The sequence below is a fragment of a genome, unplaced genomic scaffold (assembly GCF_019419815.1).
Source record: "Pyrus x bretschneideri cultivar Hongxiangsu unplaced genomic scaffold, Pyrus_bretschneideri_v1 Contig2, whole genome shotgun sequence".
Classification (NCBI taxonomy): domain Eukaryota; kingdom Viridiplantae; phylum Streptophyta; class Magnoliopsida; order Rosales; family Rosaceae; genus Pyrus; species Pyrus x bretschneideri.
Genome location: NW_025999501.1, coordinates 8,794,686 through 8,814,404, shown reverse-complemented (window position 1 = coordinate 8,814,404; position 19,719 = coordinate 8,794,686). Strand labels below are relative to the sequence as shown.

General features: G+C 37.1%; 3 protein-coding genes across 3 annotated transcripts; 1 reads left to right on the top strand and 2 right to left on the bottom strand.

The window, feature by feature from the left end:
- Nucleotides 1–367: 367 nt before the first annotated feature.
- On the top strand, nt 368–4,420 carry LOC103944977. Its single transcript, XM_048583686.1, has 5 exons — nt 368–1,007; nt 1,483–1,579; nt 2,310–2,430; nt 3,037–3,094; nt 4,177–4,420. The coding sequence occupies exons 1-5, from the start codon at nt 613–615 to the stop codon at nt 4,334–4,336; spliced, it is 831 nt and encodes a 276-aa protein (XP_048439643.1). The 5' UTR covers nt 368–612; the 3' UTR covers nt 4,337–4,420.
- Nucleotides 4,421–5,176: 756 nt separating this feature from the next.
- Nucleotides 5,177–8,408, bottom strand: LOC125476824 (zinc finger MYM-type protein 1-like). Its single transcript, XM_048583382.1, has 4 exons — nt 8,365–8,408; nt 7,901–8,028; nt 6,252–6,956; nt 5,177–6,150 (listed from the first exon to the last, which is right to left on the bottom strand). Exons 1-4 carry the CDS (start codon nt 8,406–8,408, stop codon nt 5,177–5,179), a joined length of 1,851 nt encoding a protein of 616 aa, XP_048439339.1.
- A 1,684-nt stretch (nt 8,409–10,092) lies between these two features.
- Nucleotides 10,093–11,273, bottom strand: LOC103944978 (protein DMP3). The gene has a single exon (XM_009355468.3). It carries the CDS (start codon nt 11,074–11,076, stop codon nt 10,408–10,410), a length of 669 nt encoding a protein of 222 aa, XP_009353743.2. The 5' UTR covers nt 11,077–11,273; the 3' UTR covers nt 10,093–10,407.
- Nucleotides 11,274–19,719: the final 8,446 nt, after the last annotated feature.

Here is a 19,719-nt window from a genome sequence, read left to right as displayed (position 1 = left end):
TAATTATTAGTATCATTATATATTAGGAAAGCAAAACAAATTCTAGGATCAGTTGGAGATTAAGTTAAGTATGTAAGATCGAACAAATAAAAGACCTTACATGTATTAATAAAGAATTAGCTACTCCTTCTATATTGTCAGTTATTTTTAAGGTTAACGAAACTTCAATTTTCTTTAAGGACTTCGGTAAAAACCAATGAAAATATAATCATTTTGGTGTCGGTTGCAGCTGTCTGAGTAGCATGGAAAGGCTATGCACTTTTGGCAGCAACTCCAATTTGATTTCGTGTGCATCGAAAACCCTAACCTGCTTCATTTGTAAATTACCAACAATACTCCCCAGGCGTTACTCCCAATCAACCTCCCTCTCTCTCTCTCTCTCTCTCTCTCTCTACACACACACACACACACACACACACACACACACACACACCCACATATTCACAGCTCTCCACCATCGTCTGAGCTAGGTTATATATATGCACATTGAGAAACCAGCATAAACTTGCTCGATCAGGTATACACACTACCTCTTAATTTTCAACCTTTATACAAGTTAAAGTTTAATGCCATAGGTATTACAGTTCCACTGCATGCTGCCGCAGCACTCCAATGATAACAAGGGACTACTTCATGAAGGCAGAAAACAATGACTCATCAGATGTCCAAGAATTCTTCAAAGATCAGAAGAAGAAAAATCGTGCAATAATTTCCAATGCTGCCGGTTTTGATGGTGAAAAAGGTGCAAGTACCCCAAATGATGGCCAGCAAGAAAACAGCAGCTTCAAGTCATCGAATGATATGTCTTGGTTGTTCAGAAAATATCTTTTTACAAGAAGTCATAGTAATAGCACGGGTAAATCCAGCACGGAAGCTGAATCTGAATCAGAATTTGTCAAAAGGCATTCATCACCCCGCCTTTCAGTACCACCTATGCTTTTTGGTAGTAATGATTTTCGAGGAGACCGGCTGTCTTTGCTAGAGCGAAAGCTTCTTCCGGGGTTTCGGTATGTTCTCCTCTACATAATCACCGTTATCTACGTGTATTATCTTGGAGTTGCGATTTTGACACTCTCGGTTTAACTTTTGAAGCACTCGTGCATTTAATTTGTACTTAAATTACGTTATATTAAGTTTATATGAGTTCGTTTGAAAGTGCTTTTGAAATGAAAAGTATTTTTGCTAAAAATGTTTTTGGAAACAATTTTTAATAAAAATGTAAGTGAATTTTGGACAAGCACTTCAAGTGCTTCCTGGAATAAGCACATACATGAAACACTCCAAGTGCTTTTGGGATGTAAAAACTTTTTGTCTAAAAGCGTTTTTTTTAGTCATGTTAAAAGTGCTTCCTAACGAGCCATATAGCGAGTACCAAAATCTTCACTCTTTATTTTTTGTTGTCTACTAAATTATACAATTGAACGTTGATTGTAAATGTGAAATTAATCCTCGTACTTTTGTTCTGTATGTATATGTGTAAAGATGTGGTGATCTATCCAACAAGACTTCTACAACAGAACAACTTACAATATTTTACAATGGGATTGTCCATGTCTATGATAACATTCCTGCTGAGAAGGTGAGTATACAATTTCTGACTGCCATAACAACTTCGTGTCCTCAATTAATCTTTCTTTTTTTCCAAATTCTCAAATATTTGGTAGTAAGCATAGGCCTGCATATACGCATATGATGCATGTGATGAAAGTGAATGAGGAACATACTGGAGACGGAGAAAACGACAGATGTGGAAGAGGAACAATAAGAAATTGATTATTAAACTACCATCATTTCACACCTATACTCTTGCAACCACCGCCCCTGCCGGCTTAGCAACAACCACTATCACCAAGAGCCGCCCCACCCCAAAAAAAAAAAAAAAAAAACAAACAAACAAACATTGTTGCGTCATTCCACCGAGAATCTACCGCCATTGCCAGTTTGCCACTACCACCACTCCTCCCTACCATCATCGCCGCCTCTCCAGCCCCACCACCATAAATGCAAGTGAATTTTAGTACATAAATCTTTAAACATGATGTCCATTTGATACATTTTACGCATATCAAATTTACTAAAAGCATGATAATATGCACAAGAGTTGTTAAGAATTGGAATAATATCCATATACTCGGTGATTAGTTAATGCTGTAAATCAAGAATAAAAATCACTCTAATACTCAATCCATGTAAACAAACATGACATAATGTGTTATATATATATATATATATATATATATATATATATGCGTGCAAGCACTTCATACATTTCAATTTCATAACATTCACAATGTACGTACCTATTGTAGGCAAAAGAGATTCTGTGTCGTGCTAGTGAAAACTCATCGTCCAAACCTTTTGTTAGAGAAAGGTTAAAAAAGGCACCACCACCTCTTAGACCGCAATTATCAGTTTCTAAACTAAGAGCAGGTTTGTTTTCTTTCATTACAAAGTTGCAAATGGTTGTAGTTTGGTTTTAAGTCGTGTTTCAATTTTCCCTCTAAACAAATAAGTAATTTGGCTTTCAAACTTTGTAAATTTTCAAATATCCCCCTATAGATAATTAAATTTTCTCATGTGATGGAAGTTTTTATTGGCAGAAATTTTCAATTAAGTTCCCTTACTTTTCTTCCTCTCATTCTCTAATTCGTTTCTTGCTCAAGCTTTTCAAGGGTTTTTGGGTTTGAAAGTTTTAGGATTTCTTTTGACACATGTGATTCAGAAACAAAATCAAAGCTTAAAAACATGATTTGTGCCAATATGAGAACAAAAGCCATAGGTTTAATCAAGTACTCCTGAGCTTTATGAAGTAAAACCGTAAAATGATGATAAATTTGGTATTTGAAAAGTTAAAAATAACGTGTGAAAATCGCTTTCCTTACTAAACGCACTAGTTCTTATCGGGAAAAAGAAAAGGGCTAATTTATAGATGGGGCTGCCTGTAATTTTTTGGTATATATTGCAAATATGAAAACTTTTAGGTGCATCTTCTCCATAGATATTACAAACTAGTTTATTACACTTGAACTATTTCAGGGGTTCCAATGGCAAGGAGACATTCCCTGCAATGTTTTCTTGAAAAGCGTCGTGGCAGGTAAAGAGTATTCTCTCATCTCTTATACTTCATGAGTTTTCTTATTTTGTGTGTAGTATCTATGTGACTTCTATCCTCAATTGACACATATTAATAAATTTAATCCTTCCTAACATTTTACAATTAACAAATTGTGACCACGTTCAAACTTGCAACACATCTTCCCCTTTTCCCCTCCTTTTCTTCCCCACTAACTTGTGACCCCAACTCTTCATTAAGATCGAGAAATTTTTCAAAGTTATTGGTACACAACTGAATATATTATGTGTTATAATATAAGTATAAATAAATTGTTCTTTAAATGTTCATTTATTTATATTATGACACATGATATACCGAACCGTATTCCAGATTAGAAAGGAGAGAATATATTATGTGTTATAATATAAGTATAAATAAATTGTTCTTTAAATGTTCATTTATTTATATTATGACACATGATATACCGAACCGTATTCCAGATTAGAAAGGAGAGAAAAGAGAGAGAGTAGGCTATATCCGAACCGAAAGGAGTCCAAAGCTCACGCTGGCGTCAACTTGGAGGAGCAAGAAACCCTTGGATTTTTTTTTTTCGGTTAAATAAAAGAATTAAATTGCCTTTCTAGGGGTATCAAAAGAAAAATTATAGAGTTAATTAATTTGTAGAATTTTCCTCATATTATTACAAATTGAGGACAAAAGTAAACATAATATACACCCATGATTTAGGGATCACTGGCTTGATACATTTCAATTTTCTCAGATTGCACTGGTGTAATATTTTTGTATATTTGATTGTTTGATAGACTATATGAGTGCTTTGTGTGATTTGGAAGTAGACAAAACCTAACACGTCAACATTTAACAATTAACCAAATGATCAATCAAACCTAAAGGTTATATTGGGGTTATTTATGTGAAAACGACATGGTCTCCAATATGAAAAAAATTCAAACCTCATAGCCCATTTTAAGAATGACAACCAAATCTTGGGTGAAAAATTGTTGTTTGTCTTTTAGAGATTAATAGTCTTTTTTTACCCATAAAAATAATTAATACCTAATCAATTTACTTTTGTATTTACATACATTGTGCTTTTGCAGGATCATCAACAAATATCCTTATGCCCTTCATTCTGGAAAACAAGAGGACAATGAGGCAGTCATAAACAACCAGTCAAATGAAAATCATAAAATTTCTCTTTCACCTTTCCCTTCACGTTTAGGTTATTTTTCTCCTAAATTATTTAACGAAGGTTGTTAAGGAGAATTTATGGTCTATAAACCTTAGGGTGCTATATATGTAACGATATGTTTATATTAAGGGATGGGTAAAAATAATTGGTTATGAACTTATTGTTTACGAGATTTGAACCTAAAACCTCTCACTTACAAATGAAGAGGAATATATATCACTACATTGTAGTACTAAATGACATTAATTCATTAAGTGACTATATATAAAGTCAAATGTAATTTTTTATTATGTCTAATAAAGGTGAAAGGCTTCATTTTATTATGAAATTCATTAGTACTTGAGGATTTCATACTACATGGCATTAAATGTTACACGCAATGATTTCTGCATGCTTTAGTTATATGGCAGTTTGGTGTTTTTTCCTTTCATTTTTTAACTTCTTGTACGTAATGACTTCTGCAAATACCTAAATAAGAGGAATCCAAATTGATCTACACATCCCCAAGAGAAACGCAAACTGCTGCCCATTATATTCATAATCACAGCCAGTGGCGGATCCAGGATTTTAAACTCGGGAGGTCCCAATAATAAAGGTTAAAAAATTTATAGACAAAAATAACATTGAAAAGTTAAATATAATACATTTTATTCAAAAATCATTTGCATAACAATATTACAAGCTATAAAATCCTAATTCAAGCGTCCACGACGAGGTTTCATGGTCTGAAAATGTTCTATGATAGCTTCATTACCAATACATGAAAAAACATCTTTCTCAATGTAAACAACTAAGCTGTCACTCAACCATTGATCTCCCATTTTGTTGCGAAGTGGACCCTTAATGATATTCATAGCGGAAAATGCCCTCTCCACTGAAGCAGTTGTAACCGGTAAAATCAAAGCCAACTAAACAAGCAAATGTACATATGCAAATGTTTGATGCAACCCTTTCTCCACCATTTTCTTAGCAAGCTCATTAATTCCCCGCAATTGAGAAAAATCATTATCAGAACGCACAAAATGAATGTAAATATCAAGTTGATCTTGAAGTGCCGATCTATCTCGATCCGTGAAATCTTTAGGATACATATGAGCAAGGCGAACAAGCTTCTCTTTATCAAAAGCTACAAATGAATCATTCGGACTCAAGCATGCCAAGCAAATAAGCAATTCGGTATTACCTTCAGCGAAGCGATCATCTAATTCTGTAAGTTGGAAATCAATGACCTCGAAAAAGAGCTCCACTTTGTAATGATGATGATTGGTCTTTCTTGGAGCCTTACGCAATGACTTCCCTTGAATGACATATAAATCATCCATATTAGGCACCTCAATTTCATGTTCAACACAAAAATATGATACTTTATCAACCAAAAGATCAAAATTTTCATCATTCCTCATGAAACGTAGTTGTTCTTTACATGTCTTGACTAAAGCCATTGCATTCACAATCTCTTGATCTTTTTTTTGCCATGCTTGTGACAAATCGTTTGTAACTCCTAATATGGATTTCATCAAAAAGAGGAGGAACACAAACTCAAAAGATTGTAAATCTTTTAATAACCTTTTTGCTTCACCAACACTATCATTGTAGCAATCTTCAACAATCATGTCAAACACATCCACCACAGATGAGAACATTGTAATCAAACTAATCAAAGCACCATAATGTGAATTCCACCGTGTATCCCCAGCACGTTTGAGACTAGTTTCTTGATTTAACCCTTGCCCCGTTTCAAGACAATCATTTTCAATAGCTTTCAAGAGATTTTCTTGTTGTTTCTCTCTAAGTGCATCACGACGCTTACATGAGCATCCAACAACATTTACCAAACTATTAGTCAATGTGAAAAAAGCGGCAACATCGGAGTTTTTCTTTGCTACGGCAACAAGAGCTAATTGTAGTTGATAAGCAAAACAATGAACATAAAATGCACAACTTTCTTCATCCAAAATTTTTTTTTAAGGCCATTGAACTCACCTCTCATATTACTCGCACCATCATAACCTTGACCTCGTAGGTTGGAGTAGCTCAAGTCATGTAGTTTCAAGAACTCATCAATGGACTCCTTTAGTTTACTTGAAGTTGTTTCGGTAACATGTTGGACTCCCACGAACCTTTCAATTACTTGACCTTTGTTGTCCACATAACGCAAAATCACCGCCATTTGCTCCTTTGTTGAAATATCACGTGATTCATCTACCATTATAGAAAAGAATTTACTCTCTTTCACTTCTTTCATAATAGCCTTAATAGTTTCGAAGGCACATGAATTGACAATATCTTTTTGAATTGAAGGAGCTATTAGCTTAAGATTTCCCGGAGCATTTTCTAACACAACTTCCTTTATTTTCTCATCATGATCTGCAAGGAATTGTAAGAGCTCTAAATAATTCCCCCTATTATTCGAAGTGTCACTTTCATCACGGCCACGAAAAGGAAGGCCTTGTCGCAATAAGAACTTAGTGCAATCTATTGATGCATTCAAGCAAAGACGAAATTTCATACACTCTTCTTCTGATTGTTTGATCACAACTGCTTCAATATGTGTCTTTTGGTTCATTAGATAACTAGCCACTTCTCTAGCTTTATTGTGGAAACTACCAATAGGACCAACATGTTTGTCAAAACATTCTCTTGCATTCTTCCATTTCTTAAAGCCTACCCCAGTGAAGGCATCACTTCCTAATTGTGAAAAGTTGATTTTAAAGAGATAGCAATGAAGACAAAATGCCGCATCTTTAGATATACTATACTCCAACCAATCATATTCTTCAAACCACGAAACAACAAATCGTCGCTTTTTCTTTGCATGCAAAGTGTATGGGAACTCATACTTTGTAGGCATACAAGGTCCCATTTGCAAATATGCTCTGCGGACCTCATCTTGAATATTAGAAGGATAGTCCTTCATTCGAATTCTTTTTCCCGGGTCTCTCTCAAGATTATTAAAATCAATGTCACACTCATTTTGTCTTGAGCTCGAACTACACGAACAAGTAGATGGTGCTATTGGCTTTGGCTTGAAAAATCTTTCCATATTTCTTATTTCTAAACTACACATTTAACCAAAAACACAAAACATCTACCAATCAACCAATAAACAAAAATTCCATCTAAATTTCAATTATAAAATGATTATACAAACATAAAACACATCAACAATCATATCAATAATAGACTAAAAATCTCCACCAATATCTAATATAATTTAATTGAGATTAGATTAGAATACCAAAAAACTTACTTGAATTTGGAACCAAATAGTGGTGGCTTGGAGAATTGAAACAAGTGGAGGTATAATATTGGAGTAATGTAATTATAATATGGGATTGGGTGGGATTAGAAATTTAGGGTTTTGGGTGAATATAAGAAAGATGGGGGGATTAGGGGGAAAAGCAGTGGAAGGAACGGGGAAAGGAGAAGTGAAAGGGACGACAGGAAAAATGGCCCATGTGGGGCTAGACTTTCAAAAAGAATATGTAATCATGTTGCAAACGGTGGACCAATTGCAAACGTTGATTTCATTGGTTTAATAAAAAAAAAGGCCAAAACACTGCGTTTTGGACCAATTTTTTTAATGCCCTGATTTCTTTCTTCTCCCCTGTTTTCTTCTTCTTCGTTGCAACCTGCAACCTGCTGCTGCAGCAACACAGACTGTCTGCACAGGCCTCGTGTTCGAGTACGAGGGGTCCTCCGGAAAATTTCTAGCAACATTTTAGGATGGCCGAGGGGTCCTGGGATCTCCCAGGACCCTCTGTAGATCCGTCACACGTTAGTTAAAGGAGAAATTTTGCAAGAGTTTATAAAAGGTTGGGCTATTTTATATATTGCTAATTGGTTCTATGATGGAATCTCATCTTTCTTTATGGTAACAGAGCAGGTTGGCTCACATGTGAAGCTTAACAGCTGCACGTGTTTCATGTCACCCAATATGTGTTGTCCACTTGTTTCACTTGATAATTGTCACATGTGAGAGGGCGTGTGAAGATGTGAAGGTTACAGAGTCTCATGTTGGTGAAAAAAGAAACCTTGTAAGGACTTATAAGAGGTTGAGCTACACGACATATTACCGATTAGTTTTATGATCAACCTCAACTTTCTTTGTTCAGACATTGCTGCCGATAATGCAACCATCCGCGAGGTGAAATGAGCGAGAAGTGGCCAAAACCAACATAAGGAAGAATTTTGCGCGAGCGTGGAGCATGTAAATGATGGATTAGTGTTGCATAAAAAAAAATTATGAAAGTTTCGACGTTTCATTCCGAGTCCAAAACAATGATCTACAATTGAAGACCCGGCAGAAGTTTGAAAAACAAAGCAAACTTTATTTGCAGCTTCATCAATAACTCAATTGATATTGCTCGTCTTTGTGGTTCTCTAAATCCACAAACAGATGCTGGTAGCCTGGTATATACCTGTATGCAAGTAAAGACTTCTCCTTAGGTTGCACATTTGCACCACAAAAACTCCGAAACAAACCGAACAAATAGGCCAAGCAACACAACACAAAAGAATATTTATATAAGTGCAAACTCTAGCAACGATGCTTTGCATAAACAACTAGCCTTGATCCACGATTCAATTTATTAGTTTGTCTACACATTAAGAATAGTTTTCTTTTCAAAGTATACTTGACTTTATATATCAAACTGGATATGAAGCTGATCAAAGTGCTATCGTACATCAATACTAGGCTAGAAATTAACTTCGTAGAATACTTAGAGCTAAAATTAGAGTGAAAGAAGTATAATTAAGAAAATTAGTAAACATTAGTATAATTAAGAAAAATTAGTAACATTCATCAACTTTTCAAGCTCGTCACTTTGTAGAGATTATTTCATCACTAACAGCATGTCGACCATATAATTTGATTTTCTTTCAATAAGTAGGCACATTTTTGAAATTCGAAGAAAGAGAGGAAGAGAATGTTACATACTACATTGATGAATTAAAAAAGGACGATTCCAAGCCAACAAAGTTCTCTGTTTTGCGAGGGTCGGGGGATGGAACATTTATCTTATGCAACCTTACGTTTGCTTTGCAAAGCGGTTGTTTCCACGATTTTGGACCCGTGACCTTTCGGTCACAAAAGACCAAGATTTTCATTGCGCCAAGACTCGTCCTCACCACATTGATGAACTAATATTGTTTATTTTAAGTGACTTGGTCATGCAGTTTCACCCTTATAGTCAATACATACCAATTGGAGATAACACGCAATTCCAGGGAGATCAACTATTTAGATTAAACTTTGTAAATTATATGACGTGGTTGTTGATTATTGAATTATTACTTAAGTATTGATTAATATGTTTATTTTCTATTAGTGACACGTTTTAGAATTTGTAAATTTTATCTAAAAAATTAGTCTACTTAACATTACTCTGAGATAATTTACTAACTTTCAAAAGTTGACCACATATTCTGACCAACCCAAAGATGACCACTGTTTATAAACTCGAGTTAAGTTTGCTGAATACTATACATAGATAGAAGTAGTTAGAAACTTTCAAAAGTTGACCACATATTCTGACCAACCCAAAGATGACCACTTATAAACTCGAGTTAAGTTTGCTGAATACTATACATAGAAGTAGTTAGAAAAGAGTACTGCATTTTTGCTCACCACCATTTATGTGGTGTATGCTCATCATCCTGTTTATCACCGTAGATGAGTTTAAATTTTGAGATTTGTGCTTATTCACTACATGAATCTCGAAATTCAAACTCATCTAATGATGATAAATAGGGTGGTAAGCATACACCACACTAAATGGTGGTGAGCAAAAATGCTTCCGTTAGAAAATGCACACATATATAGAATAGAAAATAGCACTCGCAATATTCTTGAGGGAATCAAATTACACATGTCATTAATTTATTCTTGATCTGCTAAAATGGACAATTGTACATGTTCCTTAATCCTTACACTTCCAGGTAATTAACTACAATATATTAAGACTAATTAACAAATAATATTAAACTACACTCAAAACCAAAGGGCATTTGGAAGTCAAAGGAGAACAAATGATTAAACAACAAATTTAATAATTTTGTTTAGACACGCAAAAGTATGACAAAAAATGACAATTTTGCGTGTCTAAATAACATTTCTCAGAATTCGATTACCCAGTTATTTGCCAGGCGTAAGAGGGAATCCAATACCGTGTCTCCTGGTGGGGAAGACCACAAAAAGCAAGCTGCAAATGAGCCCTATACCAACTGGAGCAATGTCCAAGACCTCCTGAGTCTGATGGCCTGGTGTGGGATAAAAGCACCCCAAAACATTCTTGTCCCTCAAAGCCACAGCGCCAAACACAAATACAGACAAAACTGCATGAACCAAATCAATGAATCTTATCTTGTACTTGCTCAAATCCGGCAGCCCCGAACCCGAAGCATCCGGGTAGTCAAACACAAACAGGCCCTTGGTGGTTGCCAACCCGTAGTAGACTTGTCCGTCCATAGCCTTGATGCTGTCGGTGAGGGACGCGAGAAAGCACGAGAGGCCGAGGAGAAGGAGGAGGATCAAGGTCATGGGGCGTGTGGCGGCATCGCAAGAGCCGTTGCCGGTGAAGATTGGGATGAGGAGTTGGAAAGCAAGGAGGGTGCCTGTGGGGAGGAGGTTGGCTAGGTTTGCTGTGCTCGTTAGGGTTTGGGAGATGGCACGTTGGGAGAAGGTGGGTTGAGGTGGTTGGGGGCTTTTCGGGGTTTCATCAGGTTCTGTATCGGAGGAGGAGGTGGAGGTTGGTTGTGGCGCGACAGGGGTGATTGTGGAAGTTGCTCTTGGTCTAAGAGACATGTTTGCTAGCTACAGCCTAGCTGCACAAGGGTTTAGAAGTATATATATGTATGTATATATATTAATTGTACGACCGTAGCAGGTGCGGTGGTGGACGCGGCGGAGGGAGCGATATGGTTGTAGTTGTGGTGATCTTGAGATCAATTGTTGGTGTATTTGGATAAGAGAGACTTGGCGTATAGGGATAGCTAGAATATTGATTGTTGGGATGGCTAATTAGGGGGAGTGCCATAGGACTTATATATATAGAGAGAGAGAGAGAGAGAGAGAGAGAGAGAGAGAGAGTAATAGTTAGGTTGATGGAAAATGATATGATATGATAAGAACGTAGTTGTTGCTTGTCTTGGAAGGTAGTATTTCCAAGGAGTAGGTCAAGCTTTTGACATCTTCAATGTTCAGGGGCTATCTCACACGTTTAAATGCGTAAAGTTATGTATCTGAATGCATAATATAATATTTGTTTTTTCGATCAATATATGCACAATACAGTAATATATACGTCAAGTTTTCGATAGATTTTTCAATGCATGGAGCGCGGTTCCGTATAAAAAATATCACAACACAATTTATTGGATAATTGAAAAGAAATTTCAATCATTTATATTATGACAGTTGGTGTATTAGACGGGTTCTCGACACATCAAAAAATTTCTCCTAATTGTTGAGTTCGAGTACAATAATATGTAATGCAAAATTTAAGAATTAATTTTCTAAGCTTAGTAGTATTTAAAAATTTGAAAATATTTGAATCACGTTGACAAATTTCGACGACTTATTTGTACAATACAGGTCATGATTTTCCAGCTTCTAAGTTGGCAAGAGTCATTAATAAATTTTTTTTTTTTTCCTAGAAAGAACAATTGACTTCCATCTTAGAAAAATTAATATCACACAAATAATAGGGAAGAATAATCGTAAAATGATGAAATTTTTTACCGTAGTGTGATTTGTACTAGCACCTGCCTTTGCACAGTAATATTTCTCCCTCTTAATTATTAAATTTGGTATGGTAGTTTGTTTCTTCACAAAAATTTATAAGAAGGTGTAGTTTATGGGGCATTCACATACTTAAATTGTTTTTATTTATTTTTTATTTTTTTGTCTTCTGGGTTTCTACACTCATTTTAATATCCACTCATAAATCCTCACTTAATTCAGTTATTTGAAGATGTCCTTGATGGTTTTTAACTGAATGTTACATGATTGTATACCGACATACATGGAGAAATAATAGGCACGTTGAATTTCGGGCTTCCACCTCACTTTTGGCAGTGGATAGGGAATACCGCGTTACTTGAAAAACCCCTATATGACGGTACTGGATTAATGTTCAATCAAAAGGTGCATTGCATATGATCAACCAAAACAAAGTTATCCATGCACGGCACCAATAAAATCGAAATAAATTTTCAATTTTAGACCTTGACTCTTGAAACGGAGCAAAATTATGATGCAGAGGACCATGTCTGATTCAAAAGTGATTAGTTGAAAACGAGCTTTATGGTGACTCTCTAAAACCTAGCTAGGTAGCAAAATTTCAGTAGGAAAAATGCTCCTAATCGTAGGGGAAAAAAGTACATTAAGATCAAGTGAGAATACTTATGGATACTCCCCTTAAGTTTGACAGAACTTCTAAATGAGAACTACAAGCATTGCATATGATAGTTAGGCATACCAATTCCTCGGACAAACTTCTAGAAGGTTGACTTCGGCAGTGATGTCGTGTAGAGGTCGGCAAGGTTGTCTAGGATCGGCTTGCATGACTTCAATCTCCTGATGCTTTGCTGATGTAGACGCAATATGTCTCGGTACCTTCAGGGGGATTGAACCCGCTCAAGATGCGTTGGGATTCGCCCTCAAAGTACCTTCAGGGTACGTCTTTAGTACCAATTCAGTGGATGCGTGTAGGTGCGGTGCTGCATTTTTACCAGTAGATCAACAGCGAATGAGATGTCCCATCTAAATATAATGAGCTAAGTACAACGAAGCATAATGTTGAACTCAGATATGGAATTTCGGATTCCATAACCTTTTCAAAGGTCTTATTTGTATATAACGTATGGACGATCAAAGGTATACTCAAAAGTGACACATTCAGGGTGTAGTTCGACTGGTAGACCAAAATATCGTCAGAATAATGCTTCAACTTTAGGTCAAGGAATAAACGAGTTTTCCCAAGATCCCTCATCTCAAATTTCATCTTCATGTGCGAGGCAGTTTTCTCATTCTTTTCTGCAGTATTAGTAAGATTCGTGTCAACGACATAAATTGTAACCCTAGCAATTCCTAATAAGACTTTATAGTTTAACACGTAAGGGCATAATTTATATCCTGACTAATCAAATAATCATTTAGACAAGTATACCACTTCCGTCGGATTTTTCAATCCATAAGTGAACACTTCAAAACGAGTTAAGAGGGTGTTCCATTGTTTGGAACTATTTGAATCAGTACATGTAATTCTTCGAGAACTTACACGTAAATCTCTGTATCTATATCCCTATGGAGAAACACTAACCATATTTCACAATGATGTTATCAATCATAGGACGTTTAAGAAAAACCTTGCATCGTAAGGCATGCATCATATTGCACTATTTCATTCATCTCATAATGCTTCATTTCCCACTTGTAAGATAACTGGGTTACCTTCGGCAATGTAGGAACGATAGGTCCAAAACACATTTTAGTAAGGAATTTGACCTAGATTGTAATTTCAGTTGTCCAATCAGTTCTACGTTGTCACTTAATCAACGGAACACGGTTCGATATCATTGTTTTTCATTTATGTCGGTAGCTACCATATAAGTGAAAACATCATCGATGGTAATCTCATTTCAATTCCATTGTCTCATCCAAAGTAGTATACTGAACCAAGAACTTCAAGTCTCGAGAGTAATCTGGATTAATCTCATGAGATGGAAATGATTTGAGACAGCGATAAAGTATAGATTCATTGTTGTCCCATGTCTTCTTTTTCTAGGGAAGTAAATCCTATGAATTGAATGACCTGTGGTGCTCAAAGCCAAGATAGATTGATTGGCTATCCACCGGTGTACCGGATCATCCAACAAGGGCGTCCAAACTGTCAAACAGGGACGACATATCCTCCATAATGGCTATCCACCCGTATCACACTTGTGCGGTACGGGGATTGAGATGAGACATAATGGGCAATGTCCACACAAATTTGCGTCGTTCTCCAGAAACGTTGACGTTCTTATCTTCCCTTAACGGCGTGAAGACTGTCTCATTAAAGTGACAACTCGCAAATGAATGATAAAGAAATCGCATGCAAGGGCTCTAAGAGAGCTAGTGTGAAGGAGAAACATGATTGACAAAGATTCACATCTTTCTTTGAGGACCTATATTGGTACATTGCAGCAGCGCAACTTGGCACATAAAATGCACATCCAAATACGTAAATACGAAAATCATCGGGTTCGTACCCAGTAACCAACTGCAACGTCAAATAAGTTGGGTGGCAATGGGCTTCAAGGTGGACCAACATAACCGCGTACAAGATTGCAGAAACCGAAAACTTGGTATGTTTACTAAAATTTGGGCAATCATTTACATTGCACTTTATGATTGCTAGGCGAGGCTATTTGGGGTGAACATAGGAATTCGATGTTCAATTATAAACCCAAAATACATGCAGTACTTTATCGAAAACCGTCGACATAAACTCTCTGGCATTATCCAGTCTCCTAGACTTTATGGGATAAGTAGGGTGGTGAACCCTTAATCAGCCAAGAGGTTTAGCAACAATGTGTGTGGACAAACATGTGACCAGTTTGTCGATTCATTAACCAAAACCATAAGTATTTATATGGTCCACATTTTGGTTGGATTACATATATTCCCTTAAATCCACTGTGAAGAGAGTTGTTTCGTATCTTTGTAAGGGATGATATAAAAATCAAATTTCCCAAACGAGTGGGCTTTGGCAAGTGTGTTTGTAGGCACAAGATCTTTACTTCGAGTAAAGAGATGCATCGTAGCATCGTTGGTTGACCTAAGTGTCCCAAATGGTCGTGCCAAAACAAATAAACTGCTCGAATCACCCGGCTCCAGGCTGGCCACATGTGGCGTGTGCCCTAGTTAGGAGACAACACATTGGCCCTAAATCAAAGCTTCAGGCTCATTTTTGGAGGTGGTGCAAAGATATTTCACTCTGTTTGCTTCAGTGGTTTCATTCATGATCATTTTCCTCTCGAATATCTTTAAAAACTCAACGACATGGAGAATTTAAGGTCCCCTTAAATGGTGATGCAGTACCATTCATACAATGAGGAACGTGTCAATGCTTTTAATCAGGTTGGATAGACTTGAAGTCGTTGTTAGAGATGTGATTTAGGGGTAAAATTTGTATGTGTAGTATCGCATTCATCCAGACAACTAACTTCCCTACATTCCTAACTAATCACGCTTCAGGCATGATGTCACACCTTGGCATACCCTAATTCTACCATAGGTTGTAAAAACAAACTCAAAATTGGATCATGAGAGAGACAGACCCGAACTTGGGTTTGGTAGGCTCCAATCAAAGCTGGAGAGGTCTGTTAGGTAGGTCTGCAAACACGAAAAATTCCTGAAACAAGAAACAAGAATACGTGTACAAAATAATATTTTTGTGTTTAATGATTTTGGGGTTACAACCTCTTTGTAATTTGATCCTCTGATTCTATCTTCGTAGGGTGTAGGTTTGTGGATGAGTTGTTGATCCAAAGGGCCGTCGGGGCTTGATCTAAGGATGAAAAGTTGATGAACGGATCTTCAAGGGGCATCGGGCTTGATCTTGAAGAATGGGTGTATGGGTTTGTTGAGGTTGTTGATCCAAAGGGCCGTTGGGGCTTGATCTTAGGATGAACAGATGATGAATGATGAACACTTTCTTCAAGGGGCCGTCGGGGCTTGATCTTGAGTTGGTGGGAGTTCTTCAAGGACCGTTGGGGCTTGATCTTGAAGGAGGATTTGACGAAGAACGAAGAGTGCTTTCTTGATCCTTCGGGATTTTCTTGAGAGCTTTAGAACTTTAAGGCTTCAAGGTTTTGGTGTGTGTAGGGAGTATTCTCTTCCATTTTGGGAGTAGAGAAATGTATTTGTGAATTGGTGTCTCTTCCTCTTGATGGAGAAGCCTATTTATAGGCTTTGAGAGTGAATCACCACCATTCATTTTTTTGGTGAAGTGAGTGGATGATGTAGGTGAAGTGAGTGGAGGTTGTAGGTGAGGTAAATGGATGATGTAGGTGAAATGAGTGGAGGTTGTTGGTGAAGTGAGGGAATGATATAGGTGAAATAAGTGTTGTATTGGTTAACATTTATTTCACTGAAATTTCGATGTCTACAAGGTCTCTGCAGAAGCAAAGTAATACTACTTGGTGTACCTTTGCTGAAGTAGAACATGCCTTTCGATGCATCCATGCCGAAGCAGGGCATCACAGTTCGGTAGGCTTTGACCGAACTGGGTTGAGTCATTCGGTAAACTCCAGTCAAACTGGGTTCATACCTTTCTCTCACGTTTGTCGTACTAATCAGATTCGAGAATTTGGTAAACTTCCACTTTATACACTGCTGCTTCAGGAGTGAGTTAGAAACATGGAAGGACGAGAAAAGTATTCACCAGTCAAAATTCGATCGGATTTATAAACTTCATAATTGTACTCATTTATGGATGTAATCATGGTGTGCTTCAAGCAGTGTCTTGTACCCCACATAAAGTGGTTTCTATTAGAAACGTCCAAATAAGGGAAATCGAACTTGTGACGGTTCAACAATCCATTGAATTAGAGGGAACAAGATTGTGATTGGTGCTATGAGAATGAATCATCCATAAGCATCAAAGTTAGAACATTCGAGTTCTAATATATGGTTTTCATGAAAAACGTTGGGTTTTCATGTATGTATTGTTTTATGAAAACTTCGGGTTTTAAAGGCACTAAATTTGAAACTACAGGTTCAATTTAGTTTATGAACGTTAGTTCATAAAAGAAAGGTTCCTGTAAGAACACATAACGCAATATGTTGATTTAAGTGTAGTGGATTTGAGTTTCTTCGGGAACTCAAGTGTGAGAGCTTCGTTACTACGAAAGTATGTCAATGGTTCAAAGTACAAAAATAAATTATTGAATCGTTAATGTCCAAAAGTGATCTTCAGGTCAATAATTTTGAATTCATTATCAGATTAATGGATTGCATGTCACTTTTAATTAACTCAATAGATTGAAACCAAACGGGGTCGATTGTAGAAGCAAAAATAATAGCATTAGGTCGAAAATACCATAGCTACAAAATTGGGTTGGGTGTCGTGAGCATTGGGCACGGGTGTGGCTGCAATAGCAGCCCATGAGGTGGCTTCAGGCCATGGGCCGAGTGATAGAAGCCTAGCAATCATGGCCATAACGCAAGGATAGGCCCAGAGGCTTACGGGCGCGAGGGAAACCCCAACCACAGCTAGGTTTCTAGTTTGGGCTGAAGGGGGCACGGGTCAGGCCCAGGGAAGTGCTGACCTGCAGGTTTATGCGTGCGAGTACTAAGCCCAGCCCTGTGGGCTGACTAATTGAGGCACGGGCTATGGTAGTGGCAAAGCCCAACAGCAAATTGCTGGTGTGGGCTGAGGTGAAAATGGACTAGCCTAGCATGCGTTGGTGTGGGTCGGGGCTGCAAGCTCGTGGTAAAGAAACCAAACCAGGCACACGCCTTGGTTGTCCACATTGTGCAGTGAAGCCCAAAGGCTTCGACAAAGGTCCGAGACGTCAAACGACATCGTGTCAATGAGGGTTTCCACATGGCTGGGCTTCAAGCTAGCACGGTGGTCCTTGTGGTGGTGCTGCAAAGTCTCTATATCCCTTTTTTTTTTTTTTTTTTTTGAAATTGTTAGGGTTTTACAAACCCTAGATTTGCTTAGGGTTTGTAATTTATGAATATACTTTGACTCACGATTCCACATAGCAATTTAATTGCGTAATGCATGAAACAAATATATATATATATGGACAAATATATAAAACATATACAATATATATCGGAAGGTAAATATAAATGTAGGGGGTTCATGCATCATGGGGAATGTTTTCATGCTTCATGGTCGTTTCAAATATCTTCCTTTATTTTAAGCGTACCTAATTGATAGAAAACTACAAAAGCCTTTGAATTTGTAGAAGATCCTTCTCAGAAAGCCGGAATTGCATCTCCAATGTGTTGTATCACGTTCAACATAGAAAAATTAAATTGAATCAATAGCATGTAGATTAATTCAATAAAATAATAGATTAATCATAAAAAGAATGATTAAAAACGTAATCTCCCCTGATTGAAGAATAAATTCTCTTGTTAGTACAGCATCAAGAGCGTGCTGATAACATATTGTAGGCATAATTTACTGAACGATTACGGAGGTCATAGAGACAGAGAAATGTGCGGCATAGAGAGAGAAAAAGAGATATGTGTAATTGTGAGGTGTGTTATATTCCACCCCATTGTGCCTTTATGTATAGTAGTAGGGAAGGTTAATTCCTTACCCTTTTAGGATTACAACTCTTAATGGATAATCAACTCCTAATAGGAATATAAGAGATATTCCTAGATACACTAAGATTTACACAATCACATTCCTAATCTAATAGGACTGCAACAGAGATAAGTTTCTTACAAACACACGCAAGGTCAGTTGCTAATACTTTAATTTGCTAACTGGATTGCTACCTTCGTTAGAGTTACGTTTTTTCTATGTGGCACAACAAATCTAACTTTGCTAACCTCCCTTAGAAATGCTCTAACTAGGAGGATATATAAAACACTTTATAAAGTCCTCATGTATTTTGTCGCGGTCTCGGAGTGAAGACTGCGGAAGAATGTCAAGTAAGGTATTTTGACGAAAAGTTAGTGGAAGGGTTTTTTTAGTACATGCATCAAAGGCTTGCATAATATACCTCTATCTCCATGTGGTACCTGGAGAACCTTGTCCAACCACTTTGTCGGCATTCCGCCATTGCCTACCACCCTTCTTCACTCATTATTCCTCCTTTATATTTTCCTCATCTCCTTTTTTGCCAAAACTAAGTAATAAAAAATTTGTGTTAACGTTCAAAATTTGCAAGTCAAACCTAGATGAATCTAGGTGGACACGAACATACTTTAAACCTAACAATCAAAGATATATAACTCTTGGTGGGCTTTAGGATTTGGACTGAATTTTAAATAAACAAAGATGTAAGTGGTTCACCCCCACTCTACGTGGACTAGCTCGCTGACACTTTTTTACCTGTCAACAACATTCGGTAGTGAAGTGACTGATATCCAATTGAATGCACGTCGGCCTAGAATAAAGTAGCCTATTCCTCTCGGTCAATCTCAGTTACTTAACCTAATATGCCTAATCGTTATCCCGACACACTTTGTGTCCTATCTTGGGTCTTCAACGTTGTGACTTGAATGACATTTGAGTAGGCCTCTCTCTAGAAATCCGTGTTACGAAGTTGTCAGTCTGCTCATGTATTCTTCGATCGGCATTTAAGGCCTATCCTGGTCAGCTGGCTTCCAGGTCGGTATGCGAGGATCTCGACCATGTCCTTCCCCAGGCTTCCGAACCTTTTGGGCTTATGTCCCTTGGGCTTTTTCAAGGCCTTATTCTAACTTGGT

Coding starts and splice junctions, on each gene's coding strand:
- LOC103944977 (XM_048583686.1), top strand. CDS start 613: ATGATAACAAGGGACTACTTCATGAAGGCAGAAAACAATGACTCATCA. Junction 1,008..1,482: donor AAGCTTCTTCCGGGGTTTCG/GTATGTTCTCCT, acceptor ATATGTGTAAAG/ATGTGGTGATCTATCCAACA. Junction 3,095..4,176: donor CTTGAAAAGCGTCGTGGCAG/GTAAAGAGTATT, acceptor GTGCTTTTGCAG/GATCATCAACAAATATCCTT.
- LOC125476824 (XM_048583382.1), bottom strand. CDS start 8,408: ATGGTTGCATTATCGGCAGCAATGTCTGAACAAAGAAAGTTGAG. Junction 8,029..8,364: donor TCTGAACAAAGAAAGTTGAG/GTTGATCATAAA, acceptor ACGGATCTACAG/AGGGTCCTGGGAGATCCCAG. Junction 6,151..6,251: donor TGGTGCGAGTAATATGAGAG/GTGAGTTCAATG, acceptor TTGTTGCCGTAG/CAAAGAAAAACTCCGATGTT.
- LOC103944978 (XM_009355468.3), bottom strand. CDS start 11,076: ATGTCTCTTAGACCAAGAGCAACTTCCACAATCACCCCTGTCGCGCCA.